At 48.5% G+C, this 22,893-nt stretch overlaps 1 protein-coding gene across 1 annotated transcript in view; it reads left to right on the top strand.

The window, feature by feature from the left end:
• The first annotated feature begins 2,660 nt into the window (after nt 1–2,660).
• LOC111139086 (patched 1) overlaps nt 2,661–22,893 on the top strand; it is a 59,123-nt gene continuing 38,890 nt past the window's right edge. The window contains 3 exon segments of the mRNA XM_022491224.1: nt 2,661–2,807; nt 2,809–2,901; nt 4,560–4,752. Of these exon segments, the coding sequence (XP_022346932.1) occupies nt 2,703–2,807; nt 2,809–2,901; nt 4,560–4,752 (391 nt within the window). The 5' untranslated portion in view covers nt 2,661–2,702.

The following is a 22,893-nucleotide window of genomic DNA, read 5'->3' as shown; positions in this document are numbered from 1 at the left end:
GAGGCCGCGCTGGAGACTTGGAGTCCGCCCAGCGCGAGCCAAGCGCACCGACTTCCCTACCTGCTCCGCCTGGGCCGCGCGGGGAGTCCCGGAGCTCGGGTGCGCGCGCAGGCGGACGCACGCGCGCGCGCTCAGGCCTGCCAGCCGCCCAGCGCGCGCAGCCCCGGCCCGGCCCTGGGTCACGTGGTCGCTTGGGCTCCGCCTTCTCCCCCCGCTCCTCCCCCTTTCCCTCCATCTGGGTTTCTTTCTTTCCTTTCCTTTCTTCTTTTTTTTTCAATGAACACACACCGTGTGCATCTTAAAGCCACACTGCCCCATTTCACGGCTGCAGTCGGCTTCTAACTGCGCGGGTCCCCCTCTGCAGTTCAACCACGTTTTGAAAAAAGAAAAGGAAAAATAGTAAAATGAAGCAGAATTGAGAGTTTGTGGGTCTGGTCCCTATCTCAGGGTGGATTTCATAACTTGCAAACAAGAAAAACAAATTACGCTCTTCAAAAATAACATTTTTAAATAAAAAGCGGAACTATGTAGGTAGTTTAATTTGTCTCTGGCCGCAGGATCCACTTCAGAGGGTCGCGTGTTTTCTTCCCCAACGGGAAGCGAATCCCCGGGATGTCTCGGTGACACTGGCCGCAGTGTACTGACAAGTCCTCGCAATCAGCGCACAATTTGTTTCGAATGAATCCAACATCAAAGCCTTTATTCTCCCCAACGTCACGCTATTATTAAATATAACAGGATGCGTACCAGTTTGGGGGGGGGGAAACGTTTAAAACGGACTTTAAATAATTTAAACAAGGACATACGGGTAAGAAAAGGGGGAGTCCAAATGAACCCCGAAAAGTCAGGGAAACTTTTTTCTCTTTCTCAATGAAACAATTCCGTTGCTCCTGGTTGTTAAGAGGATTCTGTTGTTTCTCTTTTACATATGTCACATTAAAGATTCAAATAAAAACGCCTCTGCCTCCACAAAATTGCTTCGGTGTCTGGATTCCACATTTTTAAAAAACTGACTCCTTCAAACGGGGACTGTGCTGCCTTGGGTTTTGGGGTGGGGTGGGGGGGAGGATTTTAAGAAAGGGTGGCTTTTCCCAACGTCCTTACTCTCCTCTTTAACTTTCCATTTTGTTTATCTTAATGCGAGGCGTTGTTCCCTGCGAGAGCCTAAGTCTTCTCTTTAGTTAGAAAAGAAAAGAGAGGAGAAAAAAAAAAAAAAATCTGGCACACACTGCCGCCCTATCCACCACCCTGTCATTATTGGTGCAGGCCTGGGAATTCAAGCCGGACCTCCCAGTATTTGCTGCAGCTTGAGGCCAAGGTGCCTCTGAAAGGGTTTTCTTTGAGGAATTTCAGAAATTGTTTAAGCGCTTAAAAAAATATTACATTTACCCCCGTGTCTATCGCGAGGCAAATGCTCGTGGGTGTATGTGTGTGTGTGAGTGTGCGTGCGCGCGCAAAAGGCGTCTTACAAAAAGAAGACACTGTTGAAAAGAAAAAGAATAAGAAAGAAAAGGGAGGGGGGAGCATTCCTTAATGGAAGTATTGCATGCGAGAAGGTTGGCGCTCTCGGAGGCTCCCCCCGAAGCCGGGGATGCACACACTGGGGTTGCCTACCTGGGTGGTCTCTCTACTTTGGTGAGCTGTTGCTAAGCAGCTAATAATAGTCATGTTTGCTGAGTAATTTCTGCCCTCCGCGAGCCAATCGCGTCGCAGAAACCCAAGCCATCTGACAGCCCCGGGGGCGGGAGCTCCAGCCTTTTTCTCTTTCGCTCGGTCTCTCCCCCTCCACCCCCTCCCCTCCTCCTCCTCTTTCTCCAAATGGAGAGAGTTCTTTTTTTTCTTCTTCCATCTCATCTATTGAATCAAGGAGCTGCTGCGGCCGCTGCCCGCTGCACACACACAGAGCGGAGTCCCCAAGTCCCGGGAGCGAGTGAGGCGCGCTGCACTGGGGCAGAATGGTCCAGCGGGTCGGCGAGGAGCACAAGAAAGCAGAGTCCGGGACCGAACAGCCACCGCGAACCCAGCAGCCAGAGCCCGAGCAGCCCGAGCAGCAGCTTCAGGAGCCGCCACCGCCAGCAGCAGCCGCCGCGAAAGGAGCGGCGGCGGCGGCTGCCCCGGCCCGGCAGCGCTGAGACCCACTGGGCACCCACGGACCCCGCGGCAGTGGCTCTGCGCTTACCCTCCGCGGCCGCTCGAGCGACCCGGGAGGCGCCGAGGGAGCCGGCGAGGCCGGCGGGAGCGGCGGGGATTTGCTGGCGCTTTCTGCAGTGAAGGGGTCGCGGCGCGGGGCGGGGGGCGGGTAGGGGGAGTTGGGGATCTCGAGGAGCGCCGCGCGAGCGTCGGAAGGACAGGCTGGCTCCGCGCGCCGGCTCTCGCCCTCCCGAGAACTGGATGTGGGCAGCGGCGGCCACAGAGACCTCGGGACCCCCGCGCAATGTGGCAATGGAAGGCGCAGGGTCTGACTCCCCGGCAGCGGCTGCGGCCGCAGCGGCAGCAGCGCCCGCCGTGTGAGCAGCAGCAGCAGCGGCAGCAGCAGCAACAGCAGCAGGTCTGTCAACCGGAGCCCCAGCCCGAACTGCCGGCGGCCAGCAGCGTCCTCGCCAGCCGAGCGCCCGGGCGCGCCGGGAGCCCGCAGAGGCGGCAGCAGCGCGCCGGGCCGCCCGGGAAGCCTCGGTTCCCGCGGCGGCGGCGGCGGCGGCAACATGGCCTCGGCTGGTAACGCCGCCGAGCCCCAGGACCGCGGCGGCGGCGGCAGCTGCAGCGGGGCCCCGGGTCGGCCGGCTGGCGGCGGGAGGCGCAGACGGACCGGGGGGGCTGCGCCGCAACGCCGCGCTGGACCGGGACTATCTGCACCGGCCCAGCTACTGCGACGCCGCCTTCGCTCTGGAGCAGATTTCCAAGGTGCATTTCAGACGCTTCTCCTCTCCTCCCACTCTTCCCTCCTCTTCCTCTTTGGGATCACCCCCGCCACACACACACACACACACACGCACGCACGCGCGCACGCACGCTAGCACTCACACACACCTTTCCAGGAAAAGAGGCAGACAAGTGGGGATTGAAAAATTCAAACCCTCCCTCCGGTCCTCGGAGGAAAGGGCTGTCTGAGGTCCGCAGGGGGTGGAGGGTGTGTGTGTATGTGTGTGTGTGTGTGTGTGTGTGTGTGTGTGTACGCGCCCTCCCCGGCATGCCGTTTCCGGAGTACTGGAAAGCGGTCCACAGTGGACCACCTCAAGGGCGGCCACAGCGCGGCACTGCCCAGTGCCCCCAACCCCAGAGACCCCTGCTCCCGCGCCCCTGCCTCTATTTGCAACCTAAACCCCTGTAATGCTGCCACATTTCTTAACATCTTGGAGGGGGAGGCGGAGTGTAGGGAGGCGGAGAAAGGAGGGGGGGAGGGAGCCGAAATAAAGGTGGTTTCCTTTTTTGGCAGAGGGTTTTGCTTTTGTTGAGCATGAAATCTCGGCCCCCTTAAAAATTATCCTTGGAAGAGGGCATCTCCCGTCTTCCTTTTTAGTTTTTGAGCCACCTCTTCTCAGAGCCTGGGGGGAAAGGGAAAGTTGTAAACAAATTGCCACCTTAAATCCGCGGTGCTGGTCTGCCAAGCGGCCGGGTTCATTGTGTTTACGAGGCTCGCTGAAATGTGTGGAATCCGGGGAAGGCGAGCACCCAGACGGGGGCCCACCGGGGCAGCGGCCAGCGCCGGGGAAACGCCGCCGCCGGGAGCAGCCACAGCCCAGCCAGGACCCCCGCCTGCGCCGGCCTGGGCCCTTCCCCTGTGCACTTGGCTACTTTTTACGTTTAACCAGATGGGAAGGGAGAGGAGGGAAAGATCCATGTGGCCGCCCTCTTCCGATCACAAATATTGTCGTAAGTTACAGATGGCTGCCCCACTTCCTAATTCAGCTCACACAGCGTCTCCCAACGCTTTGGAAATGCGTCGCGAGTGAGCTCCGGCGGCCGCGCTCACCACGTGGATCCCCACTTACTACCACGCCGGGCGGGGGTCAGGGTCGGGAAGCCCGCGATACATTGTTCACAGAGCGAGCTCGTCCCCCAGCCCCCTTCCCTGCGGGGGCACCCGGAGAGGGGTGAGGGATGGCCCTCGACTTGCGGGGAAGCGACCCGTGGTTTGCTGGTTCTTAAATGGTGGGCTCCAACGCAGAGATTCCGCAGCCCCTCCCTTCCCAGCTCCCGTGTGAAGATTGCCTCTGTTGAGTGCCTTCTCTCCTGTTTGCCTTGGCTTCCCCTTCCCTCTGTTCTTGCAGCCCTTCTCCCCGGTGCCCCCAAGACACCTTCGGGGAGGCTACGCGGGTCGTGCGTGGGGGCGCCCCTGCTGTCGCCAAGGTGCAGCTCCCACGCTGCATCCCGACTTTGATTTACGGCCAGGCCTCCCCACGCCACTCGCGTTACCCCGGGCGGGCCTGGGATCCAGGCCCGAGGGCACCCCCTCCTCCCCACGGCTGTCGCGGGATCCGCGGGCGGGTGCGCGCAAGCGGGCGTGGGCGCGCGGGCCGCGACTCCCCAGCGCTCACTCCTCCCTTCTGCTTCATCCTCAGGGGAAAGCTACTGGCCGGAAAGCGCCGCTGTGGCTGAGAGCGAAGTTTCAGAGACTCTTATTTAAACTGGGTTGTTACATTCAAAAAAACTGCGGCAAGTTCTTGGTTGTGGGCCTCCTCATATTTGGGGCCTTCGCTGTGGGATTAAAGGCAGCTAATCTCGAGACCAACGTGGAGGAGCTGTGGGTGGAAGGTAAGAGACCCAGCGCCCGCCGCGGCGCCCTCTCGTCCCCCCAGCCCGGGCCCCTTTCCCTTCCTCCTTCCAACTGATAAAGATATTTGCCAGCATACACCTAGAGCCTTTCTGTGGCGAGCGAGAACCCCCTGCCCGCACCAGGGGGAATTGTTTATTGTTTGGGCGCCTGGCCGGGAGCCAGGCCCGCCCGACAAAGGCCGCGCTGTAATCTACTCGGGGCGCTGCGCTTTGCTAGGTGTTGTGGGAGAGAGTGGCGAGGGCGGGCCGGCGGGGGCGCGGGGCCCCTCCGCGGGCCGGACCACTCCGCGCGCCCGGGGGTCCCCGGGGCCTGCCGCCGCCGCCGCTCGCCTCTGCTGCGCCCGAGACGCTGCTGGGGGAAGGCCTCTCGGCTCCTGGCGCTAGTCCTCGGCGTCCTTCCCTCCCCCACCCCCACCCACCGCGTCCAAAGAGAAAGAAGGGGGGGTGCGGAGAGAGGCCACCCCTCCGGCTGGAAGGAGTGTGCGCGCCCCCGGCGGCCGCGGCCGCCGCGCCGGGGAGGGCGGGGGGGCGGGCGCAGCGCGGGCCTGCGGAGGCGGCGGCGTGTGTGGTCCTGTTTTTGGACAGCTTTCAACTCTGGGGGAAAAAAACATTTGTCTCAAGGTATAAAAAAAAAAAAAAAGTGGGGGTGGGGAGGAAAGGAATTGAAAAAAAACCAGCAAAGCATAGACTGGAACGCATGTTTGCAAAGTAGATTAATGTTTCCTCGAGGGTGGGGGCTTTTTAAATGGAATGATTTCGGGGCAGGGCTACGTTTTGCAGGCTGAAAGAAGAAATGTGTTTTAAGAACTCGGGTTTGGAGGGAGGGGCCACACCGGAGCTCTCCAAGGGGCTCTGCCAGTCTTTCATCCAACATTCTTCAATTTGGGGGTTCTTGAAGCCTTTTTTTTTTTTTTTTAAAGCAGTTGTAAATTTAAAATAGATCCCCCTCACCCCTCGCGAAGGAAACATTTTACATTCTTTTGGTGATACGGGTTTTTTGGTTTTGGGGGGTTTTTTTGTTTTGTTTTGTTTTGTTTTGTTTTGTTTTGTTTTTCTGGAAAGTAACAGTCTTGCTATTTGGAAACATTTTAACCCCTACATACTGCTTTTGGATATCTCTTACAATGAGATGGGAAGGAAGGATTGAGGTATTTATGTAGACATTTCAAACCAGAGAATCTGGAGCATTCCTAGTGAGAGCTACCTAACACAAAATTTGGAAGCCTAAGAGTTTTATGTGTGATGACGTCAGTGATCCCTTTCAGAATGCTGTTGGAAAACTAACCTTGGAGAATATTTTGTTAAGTTTACCTTGTTTGTGAAAATTCAGCTGTCAGTGTTTTGCAAGCATATGGTGGAGTCTTTAATTGAGAAGTGACAATTAAAATAATAGTCCAAATAATTAAGACCAGAAAACATTCTTGCCTTAAGTAGGTTGGTAATTAATACAAACTATTCCTTGGATTGAATCCATGGGGTAATTTACCTCAGTTGAGCACTTCTGTGTCTTTGGTAGATAAAGGAGTTTTATTGAGTACCTATGATACATTAGTCCCAAGTTTACTGAGTACCTATCATCCCCTAGCACTGTGCTAGGTACTGTAAGGGTCGCTGAAGTCTGTGAGACACTCCTTGTGCACAAACGCTCGCAATTAGAAATACTGGAGTTCAGTGGGCTTGCAGTAAACTTGAGCTCACCATTGAAGTGGGCCATGAAAGTCAAATGGGAAAAAAAGCTTCCATGGAAGTGGTGGAGTAAATTAGGATGACCTGGAGAGAGAGAAGGAGGAAGGGATGTCTGGGCAGGAGCTGGGATAGGGAGTCAAACAGAGGCCCCAGCCGAGTGGAGGCTTCTGGTGTGGTGGGAATAGGATGCTATGACACAGGTGTGCCCAGGACAATAGCGCTGTAGTTGGGAAATGATGTGATTGGCTACCAGATTCTAGGGGAGAGCAAGGGATGAGCTGAGGGGCTTCCCAGCTCTGTCTGTTCACTTTACACCACTCAGACCAGCACATTTGTTAGTATCAGTGGTGATGACAGAAGATAATTTTTTGCTGTTTTGAGCAAGATTTTTTCAGTAGACCCAAGTGTAAAGAGAAATAATGTGATTTATTTTCTTAACATTGTATATTTCTAGAAGCAACTGTGTTTCTGCATGAGACAATTCGTTTCAAGTCCTGAAAGGACGTGGCAGTCTCACCTGGGCTCTAGTTTAGTGAGAGACTGTGAAGGAGTGACACCTCAGACAGGTGTCATTTTGCCAACTTTGGGCCTCAGTTATTTTTCTTCCCATTTCTGTTTTGGTAATTTCAGCGTGGCTCACGGGTTCTTTAACCAAATGTTATTTAACTAAATGTTATTTACTTAATACTATCACTTGCTGCTCAACTATCATTACTGTTTATTACCTATTTGCACATGCCTTACAACTCAATAAAGTAGCTATCTATTATTACACTTATTTTTTTATTTTATTTTTTTAATTTAATTTTATTTTCAGTGTTCCAAGATTCATTGCTTATGTACCACACCCAGTGCTTCATGCAATCCAGGCCCTCCTTAATACCCACCACCAGGCTCACCCATCCCACCACTTCCCTCCCTTCCAAAACCCTCAGTTTGTTTCTCAGAGTCCACAGTCTCTCATGGTTCATCTCCTCCTCCGATTTCCCCCAATTCACTTTTCCTTTCCTTATTTTTATGACATAATAGTATATGTGATGTGTTTATCTATAATAACTGATTCATTATTCAATTTTACAAATTTTGCCTTCTAATGACTGACATCTACTTGGTCTCTTGATTTGTCATTCATTCATTCATATTCATTCACTGGGTGCTAGACTCTTCCCATGTAGAAGAAGCAATAGTTTCATAAATACAAGTAAACTCAACCAGGGTTTCACATGAGGCCATCATACCATTTTATAAGTTTTTTTAACAATTTTATTTATTTATTTGACAGAGAGAGATCACAAGTAGGCAGAGAGGCAGGCAGAGAGAGAGAGGAGAAAGCAGGCCCCCCCCCGCTAAGCAGAGAGCCCGAGACAGGATCGAGCCCTGTATTGATCCCAGGACCCTGGGATCATGACCTGAGCCGAAGGCAGAGGCTTTAACCCACTGAGCCACCAAGGTGCCCCCCATTTTATAATTTTAACTTAAGTTCAAAGAAGAGGTAACAAGTGAGTTCTTGTTCATGATGTGTAGTGAGGTTAGTGTTCATATCAACAGTAGGTAGTGTAAGCATTTGTTTTCAGGAGTTGGAATTTCCTGCTCTGAGTAGCAACTTGGAATGCAGGTTAATTGTGCTTTAATCTCTGATAAATTCTTCATCACTATCAGCAAAGAAGCTTGTTAGATGTTTTTTTCTTAAGGGAGACTATAAATGTTCTGAACATAAACAAGGGTGCTTGCTACACTAAAGAAACCAAATGTATAGAGTTTGCCTATTTCCCTAGGTAAAAAGGAACAGACTGAGAAACCATAGGAGATTTTTAAGGAGAGAGGAATGCTGAGGGACAGTTTGGGAAAATGTTTATTTACCTTGTGTTTTTTTTTTTCTTTTAAAGACATGCCGCACACACTACATAGATAAATAGACAAAGGCAACTGGAAATGTGTATATCTATGTATCTCTACACAAATACATGTATATACCAGTTGACTCTTGAATGGTGTGGGGCGTTTGGGGTGCCGACCTGTGCACAGTTGAAAATCCATGTGTATCTTTTGACTCTCCAGAACCCTAACTACTAATAGTCTATGTTGACTGGAAGCCTTACTGATAACATAAGTAGTCGATTAACACATATTTTGTATGTTACATGTATCAAATGCTGTATTCTTAGAAGAGAGTTAGTTGAAGAAAAGAAGACATTATTGCAAAAATCAGGAGGAAGAAAAATATTTACAGTACTATACTGTATTTATTGAAGAAAATCTACATATAAGTGGACCTGCACAGTTCCAACCTGTGTTGTTCAACTGTGTTTATCTCCACTATTTATGTATCCATGTAGACTTACTACATATGTCCTTATATTTGCCAAAATAAATGTCTTTTTAGTATACCCAGCAAGTTAAAGGGGTCCACTTGATAGGCTGTATCATTGACTTGACTTTCAGCTTCGGCATGCTGGGGAAATGTGGCTTTATAAAGGCAGTTTGAATACATTGCGCACACTGGACAGACCAATATAAGCTAGAGGAAGGAAGATTCTCTTATATTTTTTATCACATTGGTGATAAGAATTCTTTGACTCTGTCATCAAAATGTTCATACAATGATCGCTGCGATCACTGCAACAACAACCGGTTTCTTTTAAGAAACTCAATATACATTGGGTACTAGCTCAGGTCTGAGGGTTATAGTATTTGCAAGTCAAAAATATCAAATGTAGCTCACTTGTGACCGAACTCATGAGGTTCAGGAAAAGAGTATGTGGAATGATGTAGTGGACATCTGCTGTTACTGAAACACATGCCAGTGGCGGCAAGGTCAGGGAGAGACTAATTGTTCCTTAAATACAAAATTATCCCTTCAGCTCACGCTCTCTGTCTGCTCTGTGCCAGGCCCTGCACACAGTTCCAGAGAGGTGTTGGTGAAAGGCCACAGTCTGTGCTCTCAGAGGACTTCCACCCAGCAGGGGGCACACAGACCGGATTCAGGATGGCAGGAACACCTTCCAGGACAGCCTGGACAGGGAGGGACTGAGCCAGGCATCAGGGGTTGGAGAGTTGAGGGTGCTGGGGCATTCCAGGAGCAAGGCTCAGTGGATTGGGCTGTGGCCTCCAGGAGAACTCCCAAATACTTGCCTCTGGTTGGAACTTCAGGTCACCGGTGGGGACCCCAGAGGCCTGGAAGGCCAAGCTGTGTGGCAGGAAGGTCACTGGTGTGTGCAGGCCGTTTGGGTGAGTGGCTGCTAGCTCTCCCTCATAGCCCTTCTTTGCCTGTTTCATTCTCTGTACTGGCATATCTGGCCTCTAGGGCCCTCCCTGCTACTGGCATGCTTCACCTGGATTTCACCCTTCTGGGCACAGAATGGAAATAACTTGGTAATCTTGCCCTTTCTTGGTTGGCTTTTTCTTTTTGCTTAACACATTTATCCTCCTGCCCCGTTTAATATCTACCCTCCCCCACTCCAGCCCTGTCTCAGACACAAGTTTGTTGTGACAGCTCTCCAGTGACAGAATGTTCATTTATCTCTTTGAGCATTTTTTTTCCCCTCAAGCTCTGCCCAGCCCCTGGCATCTTTTACTGCAAAGGGTAATAATAGCCTTGAAATGAATCTATATTGCCTTGTGTTTGGTTATTAACATCTCTGGAGGGCTAGCAAGAGAAGGGGACGCAAGTTTTGACTTTGTTTTTTTAGAAAAATTTTTTTAAATGTTTTTAATGCCTGCTTGATGTTTATAAGTGTTCTCAAGTTTGTTCCTTGCTAGTATGATGCCTTCAGCGTTCTTGAACTCAGGCAGTTGTAGGAATACATGAACTTCACTATCCTTTCTTTCCGTTTAGAGCAAGTTTTCTAACTATGGACATTTTGCTGGATAATTCTGTTATGGGGGTTGCCCTGTGCCTCGTAGGATGTTTAGCAGCAACCTTGAACTCTACCCACTAGATGCCAGTAGCAACTTCCCAGTTGTGACAACCAAAGATGTTTCTAGTCATTGCCAAATTGAGGGGGGAGAGAATGTACAAACTCACTCCAATTGAGAAGCCCTGGTTTCGATAATAGATTCCAATTGGAAGACCCATGTTGTGCAGAGGGAAGGCTTTTATTATGATGGAGTTGTGACAGCAAAGACACTGCCATAAGTGCAAAAGAATTTTCTTTAAGGTAATGCCCCCTCCCCACCTCCATATTTACTGGCCTAGGTAACTAATGGTAACTAATTTTTTTTATTCTAATAATTTAAGTTTGTTTTCTTAGAATTACATTAAGTGTCCAATTTAAAAAACAAACAAACAAACAAAAAAAAACAAAACCCAGCATGACAAGTTGACAGAGAGATAGAAGGGCAAGCCATGGAAGAAAGAAAAAGCTGTATATTCGAATATTTTCTTCCTTTGGATAATTTAATTTTGAAGGCAGACCTCGTTGCATTTCAAGAACAGTAAAGTGAAGGTTTAGCATGAACGTGACTTTATCAAAAGCAGGAAAAGACACCACTGGACTTAGTTCACATTGAAACAAGAGCTCCGTTTGGAAGCCTGTGCAGTGCATTAGCTCTTCCGTGGTCTAGGTCTCCTCCAGATGCTCCCGTCACAAACCTCTCCCCCTACCCCCACCCCGTGCCCTTCCGCAGCAGAGCCAAAGGCACACGGTAAGGGGCTGAGGCCTTGAGCCTGTATGGGCCCAGTGGGTTCTAACTTTACCTCCCCTTTTCAAAATTATCCCCCAGTTTCTGCTCTCTGGGGCTGTCAGTTTGGGGGCATTTCACAAGGGATAGAAAGACCTGCTGAAATGCAGCTCCTTTCTTCTCCTTGGTCCCCTGTGCACTTTGAAAAATTAAGATGTTTATCAGATTAGATTGCAATAGTGGGTGCCCCCATGTAGGTGCAAGGAGTTTTGGTTTTCTTCATATTTGGAGAAAAATGACTGAAAAATCAACACCCAACAATAATTGCTTGAAAATACCAAATAGCCTCAGGTGCCTTCTTCCCAGGGCACCTGACTCTCCGAATCCCCCGTGTCTCTTTGCTGCCCACCATACTTGACCCTCCGAAGGAGTGTCGAAGTGAGGTTGGGCGACGGGCTGTATCAGATACATGGACTGCCGCTTGGAGGCTCCAGAAGATGACAGCTTCCAGATGTACGAGCCGCCGGATCCATTTGTTTGGATTATGCACCACAGCTGATGGCGAGATTAACGCTGGCTGGACAAGCTATGGGAGATTTGTCTGGTTTCCACAATGCTGTGTTTATATTTCATTGGGATTTCTCCTTCAAAGCTGACCTCCCTGTGACCCCCAGAGCTCTGTCCACTCAGGCCAAGCTGTAACTTGTCTGCCCCTCTTCTCCTGGTGTGTATGTGTGTGTGTCTGGGGGTGCAGGGGTGGTGGTGGTCACAATTGTGCAGCGGAAGGGGCTGCTTTCGTGGTTTGCCATTCGCCCCCTCCCTGCCCCAGCTTCATGCCAGCTGTCTGCCCAGTTTTAGACCCAGAGAGTAGTCTATTTTGTGGGGGTGGGAGGTAGGGAAGATGGAGGGGGCTTGATTTGAAAGGTCTTTTTAGCTTTGAAAACAAATACGGAAATATTTGAAAAGCATTATACAGGAGACCATATTTAATAGAGGCTGTTTTGCAGAAGTATAGTATTTTAGCTCAGCGCTAGTTTGATACTATTTTGAAAAAAGACACCCCTAAATAATCACCAGACCCGTGTGATCCTAATACTATTTTCTTTGCCCCTCACTGGCTCCCAGAACCTCTTCTCCTTCCCTCCCCTTCCCCTCTCCCATCCTTCTTTCCCCCCACCTACTCCTAAACTGCCCTAATCATTTCCTCCCAGTGGATCTCTGGAGTTACTAGTGTGAAATCTGAAATGGTAGTAAATCTGGTTAATCACAAACTGACAGGAGGGAATTAGAAAATGTATTATTTCAAACCAGCTGTGGGAGATACCACATGCAAAGCTGCCGTTTGCATCCTTGGCCTTCTTATCTTAGTAAGGGTTGGTTACCCGACCTTACTCTTTGATGGGGTCTCGTCAGCAGAAGATGCACGTCCCCTATTGAAGAGCCATGGCATTTTTTTGGACTTTTGAGGTGCCTTAGAATTCACCGACAGATGGAGTGTGAAATTCGTCTTGGTCCCCTGTGTTGAATGTGTTGTGTGAAATACAGAAGAACTGGGCCCTTTAGCATTCCTTGAGGTGCTAAGTAAAATGTAAACCAAGACATTCTAACCCAGGCACCATACTGCAGGTTCTCCCTGCATGGAACTCCCACCAAAGGCAAAAGGAACACCGAAGAGGGCAGAGTTCCTTATTCAGATTTTGGCCGACTCTGCCACATTAGATGGACCATCCACATGAGAGGTCCCAGAGAGCAGATGGTTTTGATCATGAAGATGCTTCCAGCAGTTCATAAGGAGGAAACTCCTAGGGATTTTCTTAGTGGGAACCCTCCTTGAAGGCACAGCTATCATCAGGGTCATCAAGATATAATAAGCACTTTTTTTACTTGTTCTCCGCTCCCAAACTCTGAATTTGGGTCCTTCATGATAAAACCTATTGGATTTGTTTCCCTTAAACTGGATTTAGGGTTGTTGTTGTTTTTTCCTTTATATGGTAATACCTATTTTTCTACTTGTGTGTATCTTTAGGTTTGACACGAATAATTCCGTCTTCTAAAACAGTAGAATGGGGCGCCTGGGTGGCTCAGTGGGTTAAAGCCTCTGCCTTCAGCTCGGGTCGTGATCTCAGAGTCCTGGGATCGAGCCCCACATCGGGCTCTCTGCTCAGCTGGGAGCCTGCTTCCTCCTCTCTCTCTGCCTGCCTCTCTGCCTACTTGTAATCTCTGTCTGTCAAATAAATAAATAAAATCTTAAAAAAAAATTTAAAACAGTAGAATGCTGCCATTGAGAAACCTCTTGACTGTTGTAGAGAAAGATATGGGAAAGATGCATTCTGTCCCCAGTCCCTTCAAGACTATAATATTTTGTTGTATTTGGGTTTATAGCATAGTTGGGAAAACTATGTGTTAGGGAAACTGTTGTTGGCGAGCAATCAGGTACCTGCGAATGAATGACAAGTTTGTGGTTGGAGAGATTTATCATGTGGAGGTAGGACCTTATTTCTAGAAACCCAGGTGTGAGTTGGCCCAAATCGTCCACACAGCTTGTGGGTCCCACAGTACCACTGGTGAGGTGTGGTGAGGTGAGGCTAGTGAGAAGCAAGTACTACCACACAAGCTTGATGTATTGTCTTTAAGATAAATGAGAAGAATCAGTTTCCCCAGTTTATCAACCAAAAGAGTTTTCAGTTGCTGATGAAACGCGTACAAAAGTAAGCAAAAGGAACTAGAAGTGGGCTTTGTGAAGTCAATGCGCACGATTTTTTTCCCCTTAAATCATTGCTTAAGGGCTTCTGGCCCCTAGCTCAGGAATCCTGCCCAAAAATGCCAGATGTATTACACAGTCAAGTACTGCAATGTAAACACTGCTCTGTGCCATGAGGCAGGGTGGTCCGCTCCTATTAAAGAAGAGCCAGAGACCGGGAGGGGCCGAGAGGTATGCCCTGGGCTCTACAGCGGCGGTAGTGGTCATGGTGTTTGGGCTTTTGTCGGCTCAGTCAAGATTTGGAACTACAAAAACCTAGAGGAATTAATACTTTTTACTGGCAAACAAAAGCCACTTGAGTTGGGATGCCAAAGAGAGCAAGATGTGGCTTGGATCCTGTTGCCTCACTGGGTCAGATAAATTGATAAAATGTTGAACAGGATGGGGAGGGGCTGATAGGAACCAAGCTGTCGTTTTCCCAGTATCATCTGTGAGCGTCACCCTTTTCATCTGCTGTGAGTTACAGGGCAAGGGGGGGTGAAGCAAGAGGAGGGAGCAGCTTCTCCCACCACGCTGTCCTGGGTCTGAGAAAACCTGCTAGGTCGGTGTCCCTTCTGTGTGTACACCTAAGCTAGGGCACAGAGCTGCCCAGCCGTGTGGTAGCGCTGGGGGGCCAGCCCAAGATATCTTACAGATATATTATATAGATATGTTCTATCTATATAGATATATTATATGGATGTATTGTAAGATATGTTATGAATAAATGGCCTTCCAGTTGGCTCCCAGTGTCTAGATTTCAGTAAAACATCTACTAATGATGATCCTTGGAAGGTAAGGATCAGTCAAACGTGTTTCTGTAGTGCTGCCGGCAATTTGAGGAAATTGGACTGCCTAGACGTTATCTGTACGTCCAAATAATCTAGTACTAAGCAGTCCTTAGACTGACTAAATTGAGGGTTTTTAAACATTAATATGAAGGTATTTTGTGAGTTAGGAGGAAATGGGGTTTCAGTTTGAACTTGGGGAATTGTTTAAACAACCTGCAATAATATTATCCCGATTTTAGAGATCCATACTACAGAGGGCTCTGAGAACGTTGCTTTTAGAAATAGTGATGGTAAAAATGGGAATTTTTGAAATTAAGGAGAATGTAGGCTTCTTGACTCTCCCCCAGCACTTCTGTTTTTCTGTTTTGAATTCTCCCATTTCCCCACCCCCATTCCCTGATTTCCTTTGCTCCTTTAGGGGAGAAACCAGAAAACTTCACAAAAAAGACACAGTGTCTTTTTAAATAGAAGTTTTCTAAGTATAACAAAAGAATTTTCCCTTGCTGCCTAAGAAATTATTTCTTTCCTCTTACCTGATTTTCCCCCATGCTTTTTTTGCATTGTTGCAGTAACTTTAAAAACAATAAATATGATGCCATCATTTTAGTCCATACATGATCCAGAAAAAAAAATTGCACATGTTTAATACCTTGCTTAATTGCAAACAAAGCCTGCAATTTGAGAGAATTGGGATTAGGGCTAAATATCTATTAACTGCTCTTTCTAGAGATTTGGGGAATAGGATGACCCTTTTTTTCTTTTTCCTTTTTTTTTTCTTTTTCTTTTTTTTTTTTTTTTTAAATAGGCTACAGTTTCACATGGCTCCCAAAAGAAATCTCTCTCCCTTTTTGTTTCCCACACCAATTGATTTATCATTTTGCTTGCAAGCAGATCCAGAATGTTAGGGCAAGAACACACTCACTTTTTTCTCGTAACTTTTTTGTTGCGGACCGAAACCAGTTGACTTGAATAAATTTTTCTGAGGCCTGAATGTAGCCAGCAACGTGGAAAAATCTTGCCATTCAGGGCCGTCTGAATGTACATTTCAGCCACACAGTAAGCTGCATTGGTAGGCACTGGAGTGCTAAATACAACCATTTTTCGCAGCAGCGAGTTAGACAGGTGATTAGCATAATTAGCACCGAGCATCCATACATATGGTAATGCTGAGTGTGTAAATGCCAGCTGCGGTGTAAAATTTATGTCAGGGGTCGGCAGGGCTGTGCGAAAGTATTGTGTTCCAGCTGCAGGTCAGGGCCGCCAAAGCTTACCTCCTTTTCTCTTGTTGGTGAATACGCCAAACAGAAGAGAAAGAAATATAACAGATACGGCTTTGATGGAACAGCCCAGTTCTGTGCAAGAGGGACTGTTCTATAAAACACACACACACACCCTCGCACACCCTTGCAGAAATCCCACTGCTTTCTCTATAAATTGTGTTTGCTTCGTGCAGGGAGCACATGAGCGACAGCCAGGATGCGGGTTTGGGTAGGTAAAAGGGCCAAGTGATTTCTTGGGAGGAAAAGTTTCAGTCACTGAATTTTGAAAAGGAGTTAAGAGTAGGTCCTCTGGCTTAGGCCAACCTCTCACTGCCCACCTCCACTCCTGCCCCCATTGTTTTCCTTCAAATAAATGGGACCCCCGCCCCCCAACAAGGGAAAGGACTATGATATAAGGTTCCAACAGCGCAGCTCTTTTCCCAAATTGCTTGACTGGTTTTAGCAAAGGACTACAAGTTTCTTTGTGTTGTGTTTCTGGGGCAGCTCGGCTTACCACTCTGCTCACCACCACTGTCAGACCCATTTCGGTTGGGCTCCTGCTTGACAGGAGGACCGTCTAGAATGGCCCACGCCCTTGGAAATGCATGATGGGGGAATTTATAGCTGTGCCGAGGTCATGCATTTTGCACTCCAAGCGCTTCTCCTGCTGTCCCCTCCCCTTTTCCAGTTGGTGGCTGTAAGGAGTGGTGGTGGTGACAGAACAGAGTTCACACCACGCTGACCTGGTGATGAGACTTCCTCCCAGCCCCAGGGGGTCCTTATGCATCAACCCCTAATCCAGCTAATCCTGATGGCAACAGAATCCCCCGAGGGTAGCCCCCGGTGAGGGTGTGGGAGATAAAGCAGGCCGGCGTGATGTTCCTTGGCCCCGGCCTGCCTGTGGAGGTGGGGATTCTCATTGTTTTCGCCCCTGTGCAGCTCCAGGAGGAGGCCCAGGCTGGATAATGGCAAGAAGACTGTCCAGAGCGGAAAGGTGATGTCAGCCCTGCAGAAGCTAGGAGAAGGGAGTTGGGGTTAATGTTACTCAGCGGCCTGAATGCTGGGGTAGAGAGCCCTGCCACCATGCAAGCTCTTGGCTTTTGTTGTAGCGGTTGGGTTGTGTGGTTTTTATTGTTTGTTTTTTTAATGAAGACTTTAGGAGGTCTTAACTAAGAACTTAGGACTTGATCACAGCACTAACGTCATGGGTTCTGCTTCTTGGGCCGGCACTGCCTCTGACTGAGCGGCTCTCCCTCTGCCTCTCCCAGGCTTGTGGCTTCTGCAGAAAGAAAGGACTTGGGTTTGCATCTACTTGCTTGTGGACTTGAGCATTCAGGTGACATCACCGTAGGGCCTGGGGCACTTCACAGTGGGCAAGCACACAGCCAGGGACAGAGCAGAGCTCCATTCTGTTACGTCCAGCAGGACGCCAGGAACAGCCTTGAGTCTGCAGCTGCGACTTCACGTGGCCTGGCTTTGGTGGGGTTGACCGCAGCCCTCATTTGCCACAGCAGCAAGTGACTGGGGAAGAATGGGTCTCCCGATAGACACAGTGTCATCTTGGGAGTCGGTGGCCCTGGAGAAAGAAAATACCAGGTGGGGGGAGCTGTGGCAGGCGGCAGGTCTGGGGTGGGTACAGTGCTGGGCTGACCTGATCGTGTCCGACAGGGTGAGCGGGCAGCTTCAGGGAAAGCCATTCAGAGAAGCAGCCTGGGCGGTAACAGATGGCACCACAAACAGCTGGTATGGGGGCTTGTGGTGGGGGCGCATGCTCAGGCCCACAACCTCTTCTACTGAGTTCTGCCCTCCTTACCACCCCCCTCAATCCTTCCCTCCTCCCCTCCTGCCCTAGGCTGCCCCTGGGGAGGTGTGGGGAGGTGTGTGGGGATGTGTCCTGCTCTTGTCTTGTTTTCGTGGTTTTCACTCACTGGGCTCACTTCATGAAGGCAAATTCTCTTTGGGCTATCTGATTCTAGCATTTTCCCATGGCAACACCCAAGGGCACAATCCCACGAGGAGAAAAACAGCCCAGAAGCTTAAGCAGCAGTTGGCTAGTCATGAATAAAAGAGATGGCTGGAAGAGTGACTAAAACTCACAGCTCAGGAGTTTTCAGCCAATTGCCCAAATTACTGAATCTTCATTTTTTTCAATTTAGAAAATGAGCTGGTGCTAATAATTTTGCAGTTACACCCTTTTGGAGATTTGTAATTTTTCACCCTCACAATAACTAATCGCAACATTGAAAGAAGGACCTGAAGTAACTAAAGGGGAAGAAAAAAAATCTCTCTAGAGGCTGTTAGAGAATTCATGGGATTAATCAAATGCAAATGCTCAGCTTGCATATACACAGACCCCATTTTCCTAATTGGACTCTGAGTGGGTACTTTTCAGGCTGAAAGGGTCATTTGTTTTGACTGATTGACTTTTTGAGGCTTTGGGAAGAATTAATATCTTACACAGATGACTGCCTGTTCCCAAGGCTCTGTATTGAGGCTGTTCATTCATTCATTCCTCTGACGCGCCGGGTGTGCGCATGTGCCTGGTGTGCCGAGGTAAGTGGGCGGCGGGCAGTGCCTCCCTGAAAGGACTTGGAATTTACTGGGAACAGCACTTCATATGGTCCCTCAGATCACCTTTATGTGGATCACAATAAGCTTTTGCTAAAAGCTTTTTGCATGAGTGCCACAGGCGTTTATTAAGCTCTGCACAGAGGCTGTGCTGAGGAATGGTATGAGGCGGGAGAGCGGCACGAGGGCAGCATCTTTCTTCAGCCATGGATTGGAATAGCATTGGCCCTGAGGTATGGACCCCTGGGTGGAATGGTTTCCCACCTGAGCTGACCCTTCTTCACCTTGGAAAGCCATAATGGTTTGATTTCAGGAGGAAAGGATCAGCAGAGTTTGAACGAGAACTTCTTTGCACAAGTGATGCTTTTTTACCCCACCTCTTTCGAAGAATTGTTTTCTAGAGAATTTGCAGGTAAAGAGGCATAAGACGGCTTGCTTTCTGTATGCCCTCATCTCTCTGCCCCCCTCTAAAACAGGCCCCCGCTGGGGACCAGGAGGAAAATGGGGGCCTGTTGGCAGCCACCCATGGGGCTCTACTGGAAAAGCTATCTTCTCGGTGGCAGGAAACACTCTGGGAGACAATGTTGTTGTCCTTCAAATTAAAAAATACCAGTTGTTTGTCCCTTGTAATACTTTGGAGCATTCTAAAACCTCTAGCTGTGAGCTGGGTATGGTCTGGTGTGTGGAATTTGGCTAAGAGTTGTGTCCTCAACAAGTGCTCAGGAGCCACAAGTTTCTCTCAGGGAAGTTGGATGCTGGGTTGAGGGTTGGTTCTACCTCCTGTCAGCTGGGTGAGCTTGGGCAAGTCCCCCACACTGCAGCAATTTTTCTGTAAAATAAGGGCGATGCTCCATGGCCTGTGATAAATGAATAAGTGACCAGATGAATGGATGCCTGCTCAGCTCCTGGTTAAGGGTTTGGGACATTTCTCACACATTGTTAATACCACACCACATTATGAGGTTAGTAGTAGCATTTTCATCCCATTTCACAGAGAAGGTTACTGAGGCCCAGCTGTGTCGGGGATTTGTTGCAAAGCTTCGACTCAGAACCCAGCCCTTCTGATGCTGGTTCTCATCACGTGACTGTCCAGTCCAGCTTGCCTCAGCTCAGCGGGGAAGCAGCACCATGCAAAATATTTATAAATAGGTAAAGTATGCATGTGAGATGGCTTTGCAAATGAAAAACACACAAATTTGAAAGGCTATTTTGTGTCCCGGGATCCCGAGATAACATTTTTTATGCATCTCATTCAAAGAGTTTGGTTGTTATTTCATTGTTAAAAGTTGTTGCGTTTGGAAGAAGGAAAAGAGTATAAGAGGACTTTGGAATATGAGGAATATGCATGTTATTTTTGCATTGAGCTTATTTTTCATTCAGATCCCTACCAAGTAGCCTTCGTATTTTTCCCCTTTTGTCATGTGGAAGTCTTTCATTGTACTAGCTCCGTGCAGAAAAATTAAGAAATAGCAATAAACCTCCCCAAAGGGAAATGGGTAAATATTCTCCATAAACCTCCTAGCTGTCAGTATGTACCCATATCTACATCACCAATACTGAGAATTATGGCTCATTCTGCTCAGTAGTCAGAAACCATTTCCCAGACTGCACCTGGGATTTTAGCCATTTGAAAGGGGTTCTGTGGGGCTTCCTGGCCGTGGAGCTTCACACCGATGCCTGATGGGGAAGATGGGCTAGATTAGGAAGAGCTCTGGTCTGTCACTAGCTGTGATTTAGGCTAGGTTTTTGCTAGGGTAGCAAAAGTCAGGTGAGTCCGTAAAATCACTCCTTCCAGAGAGGTTTCTGTTTCTGGTAGCTCATTCCAGAGCCCCCTGGGTGAATACTGATGTAAGAGCGTATGAATGCCGCGCAGTTTATGACACAGGTACACCCGAGAAGGAGCTAAGTCTACCAGCGCAACCAAGTGAATGACATAATTATAGTCTCACCGCGTTCCAGCCACACCGGCCTCCTTTTTCTTCCTGTTGCAAGCCAAAAGGGGGGCTGGTTCCTCTGCCCAGACACTGTTCCCCCAGCCCTTCAAAGTCAGGCTGAATGTTCCTTCCATTTAGATCTTCCCCGGGCCACTCCATTTGAAGTGGTCTTTCCCCTTCCCTGCCACCCAGTGACTCGCGTGGCAACACCACCTTGATTGCTGCCGTGGCACTTATCCTGCCGTGAAGTTAGCTTATTGATGTGTCTGTCTGTCAGCCCTGTGCTTCACTGGCCAGTGAGCTGTTTGGAGCTGAGAACATGCTGTTCTCACCCACCGTAGCACACCACTGTTGAGCGCACAGTAGGCGTCTTCATCTGCTCGTCAGGTGAATGAACTGTGGTGTGGCTGTCTGTCAAGGAAAGTGGATGTCAGTGAGACTTCTTTAAAGTGACTGAATAATTTTGCAAAGGCATTCATATTTGGTTAAATATAAGATGAAATACTAAATAAAATATGGCCATGTAGTATTCAATTCAAAAGAAGTTGAATTTAACAGTACTCAAAAGTGGGATACAGCTTAGGTAGTTGAAGACACTTCAACCACCTAAGGGTCTTTCATCTCTAGCTGTTCTGTCTACCCACAGTGATAGTCTGGTCTTGGTTGAAACCAGTTGTTATGTTAGCAAAATACTAAATTTATCCCTAGAGCACAGAGATGAACAAATAAAAAGATTTTCAATTCCAGAGACATGACAGACACACACCTTTATTAAAATGTTTCCGTTTATTTAAAATGTATACCTTAAACCATCTAAAAAGTGACCCTATAAAGCCTATGAAGTACATTTTGTATCTTATAGCAAATAGCATCCTTTCTGACACCCCCTGTAATAAAATAATTGACCTATTGTAAGGTTGGTCTGAAAGCACGTAGAAAATTCTTTCCAGGAGCATGAACCTTGATGTGATCTTTATTTTTGTATGCGCTCTTCTCTTGGGGCTTCACCTTTTTCCGTTATAGTCGCAGGCAGCTGCTCTTAGGCAGGGAAGAGGAGGGGGGGTTGTCTGTAGTCCCACTTTGTTGTTACTCTTTTGTTTGTACCTCATGGTTTTAATTTACCTGAAGTCTTAAGGTTCAGGAAAGATAAAAGGAAGCAGGACTTTGCAAGCAGAACAAGGGATCGTATGCTATGCCAATGCTTGAGGAGCTGGTGGAAATATTTATGATTTATAGGTGTGGGGCATTGATGTCATATGGCCAAAAAAGAGGAAGGAAGGAGTTCAGCCCCCCCCCCCCCCCCCACAAAAGGCTATTTGGAGCTCCTTGGCTTGGAGCTCTGTAGCTTTTCAGAAGTGACCTCTGGACTAATAATTGGCTTTTTAGCCTCAAACAGCCTTTTTATCTCCAGAGAATGTGGATTGAGTCTAATTCAGTTCACTAGTTAATTGGTTGAAATAATGCATTGTGATTCCTGCCAGAAGGAGCCAGACCCTGCCTGCAGGCAGCTTTAGAAGAGCATCCTGAAAAGGCCTGGGACTTCTTGTAAATTTATCCTTTGTTGCAAGTTTCCTATGTTTTCCTATGTGGTCTTTCTTTAACTTCAGAATGGTGGCAGGGTCCTCACAATTCCCCAGGGCATCTGTTAACGTTTTCTGCCCCAGGAGGGTGAATAGGTTCTGTAACCGATTGATAATTTCCCCCTCTCTACCCCTCCTCTCTCCCCCATGCCGGCCCCCCACCGTTCTCCTCCTCTTTGACACACCCCACAGTATGTTCCGCCTCACCTCACAGTAGTCCTCAGTGGCCTTGACCATCTACGTGGACCTGCACAAATGATCCTACCAGTCTGTGAATCTGGACTAGCTTTCCTAATGAGGGCATTATTTGCTTTTTTAGCCTGCCCCCTTGTTTATAAAATATGCCAAGAGAGCTAAACAACCCGCTGTTCCCAGTACTTACTTACTTGCCCAAACCAAATGTTTATGTCCTTGAATACTAAATTTGAAGAAAAAGGATTCCTCCTCGTGGGAAAGCTTAGGATGATTGTTGAAGGGTCTCTCTACACTGCTGCTGAAGGCCTGTTATTGAGTAAACATGCAACTTACCAACGACTTCAGGAACTATTCAGACTCACTGTTCAGATTCATCAGCTGGCCTTGGAGTGTGTGTGTAGGGAAGGGGAGAAGGGGGTGGGGTGCTGTTCTAGGATTCTCTCTCTGCTGCCCTCCTGCCCCCTTCCTGAATAACCCCTTCCCTGTGGCTCTATTGGGTCAAAGCACCCTCCTCTCCAAGAGCACTCTCCTTCGGTATCCCTGCACATCTACCCTGTTGGGAAGTGAAACTCCCTTCCCCCATACCTCCCAGCCAGGTGGCAGCATTCTGCACTTGGCCTGTTCTAAAACCATAATTAAAATATAACGCAGGACCTAAGAAAGAAGGCAAAAAAGCAGTTTGTAGTAACAATGTGCCTCATACCTTGCTGCCCTGGCCTGTGGCTTGCCCCACTCTGGCTGGCCTGC

This window comes from Enhydra lutris, unplaced genomic scaffold (genome assembly GCF_002288905.1).
Source record: "Enhydra lutris kenyoni isolate GAN:26980312 unplaced genomic scaffold, ASM228890v2 scaffoldscaffold95, whole genome shotgun sequence".
Taxonomy (NCBI): domain Eukaryota; kingdom Metazoa; phylum Chordata; class Mammalia; order Carnivora; family Mustelidae; genus Enhydra; species Enhydra lutris.
The sequence above is the reverse complement of the archived record's forward strand: the minus strand, read 5'-3'. Positions and strand labels throughout refer to the sequence as shown.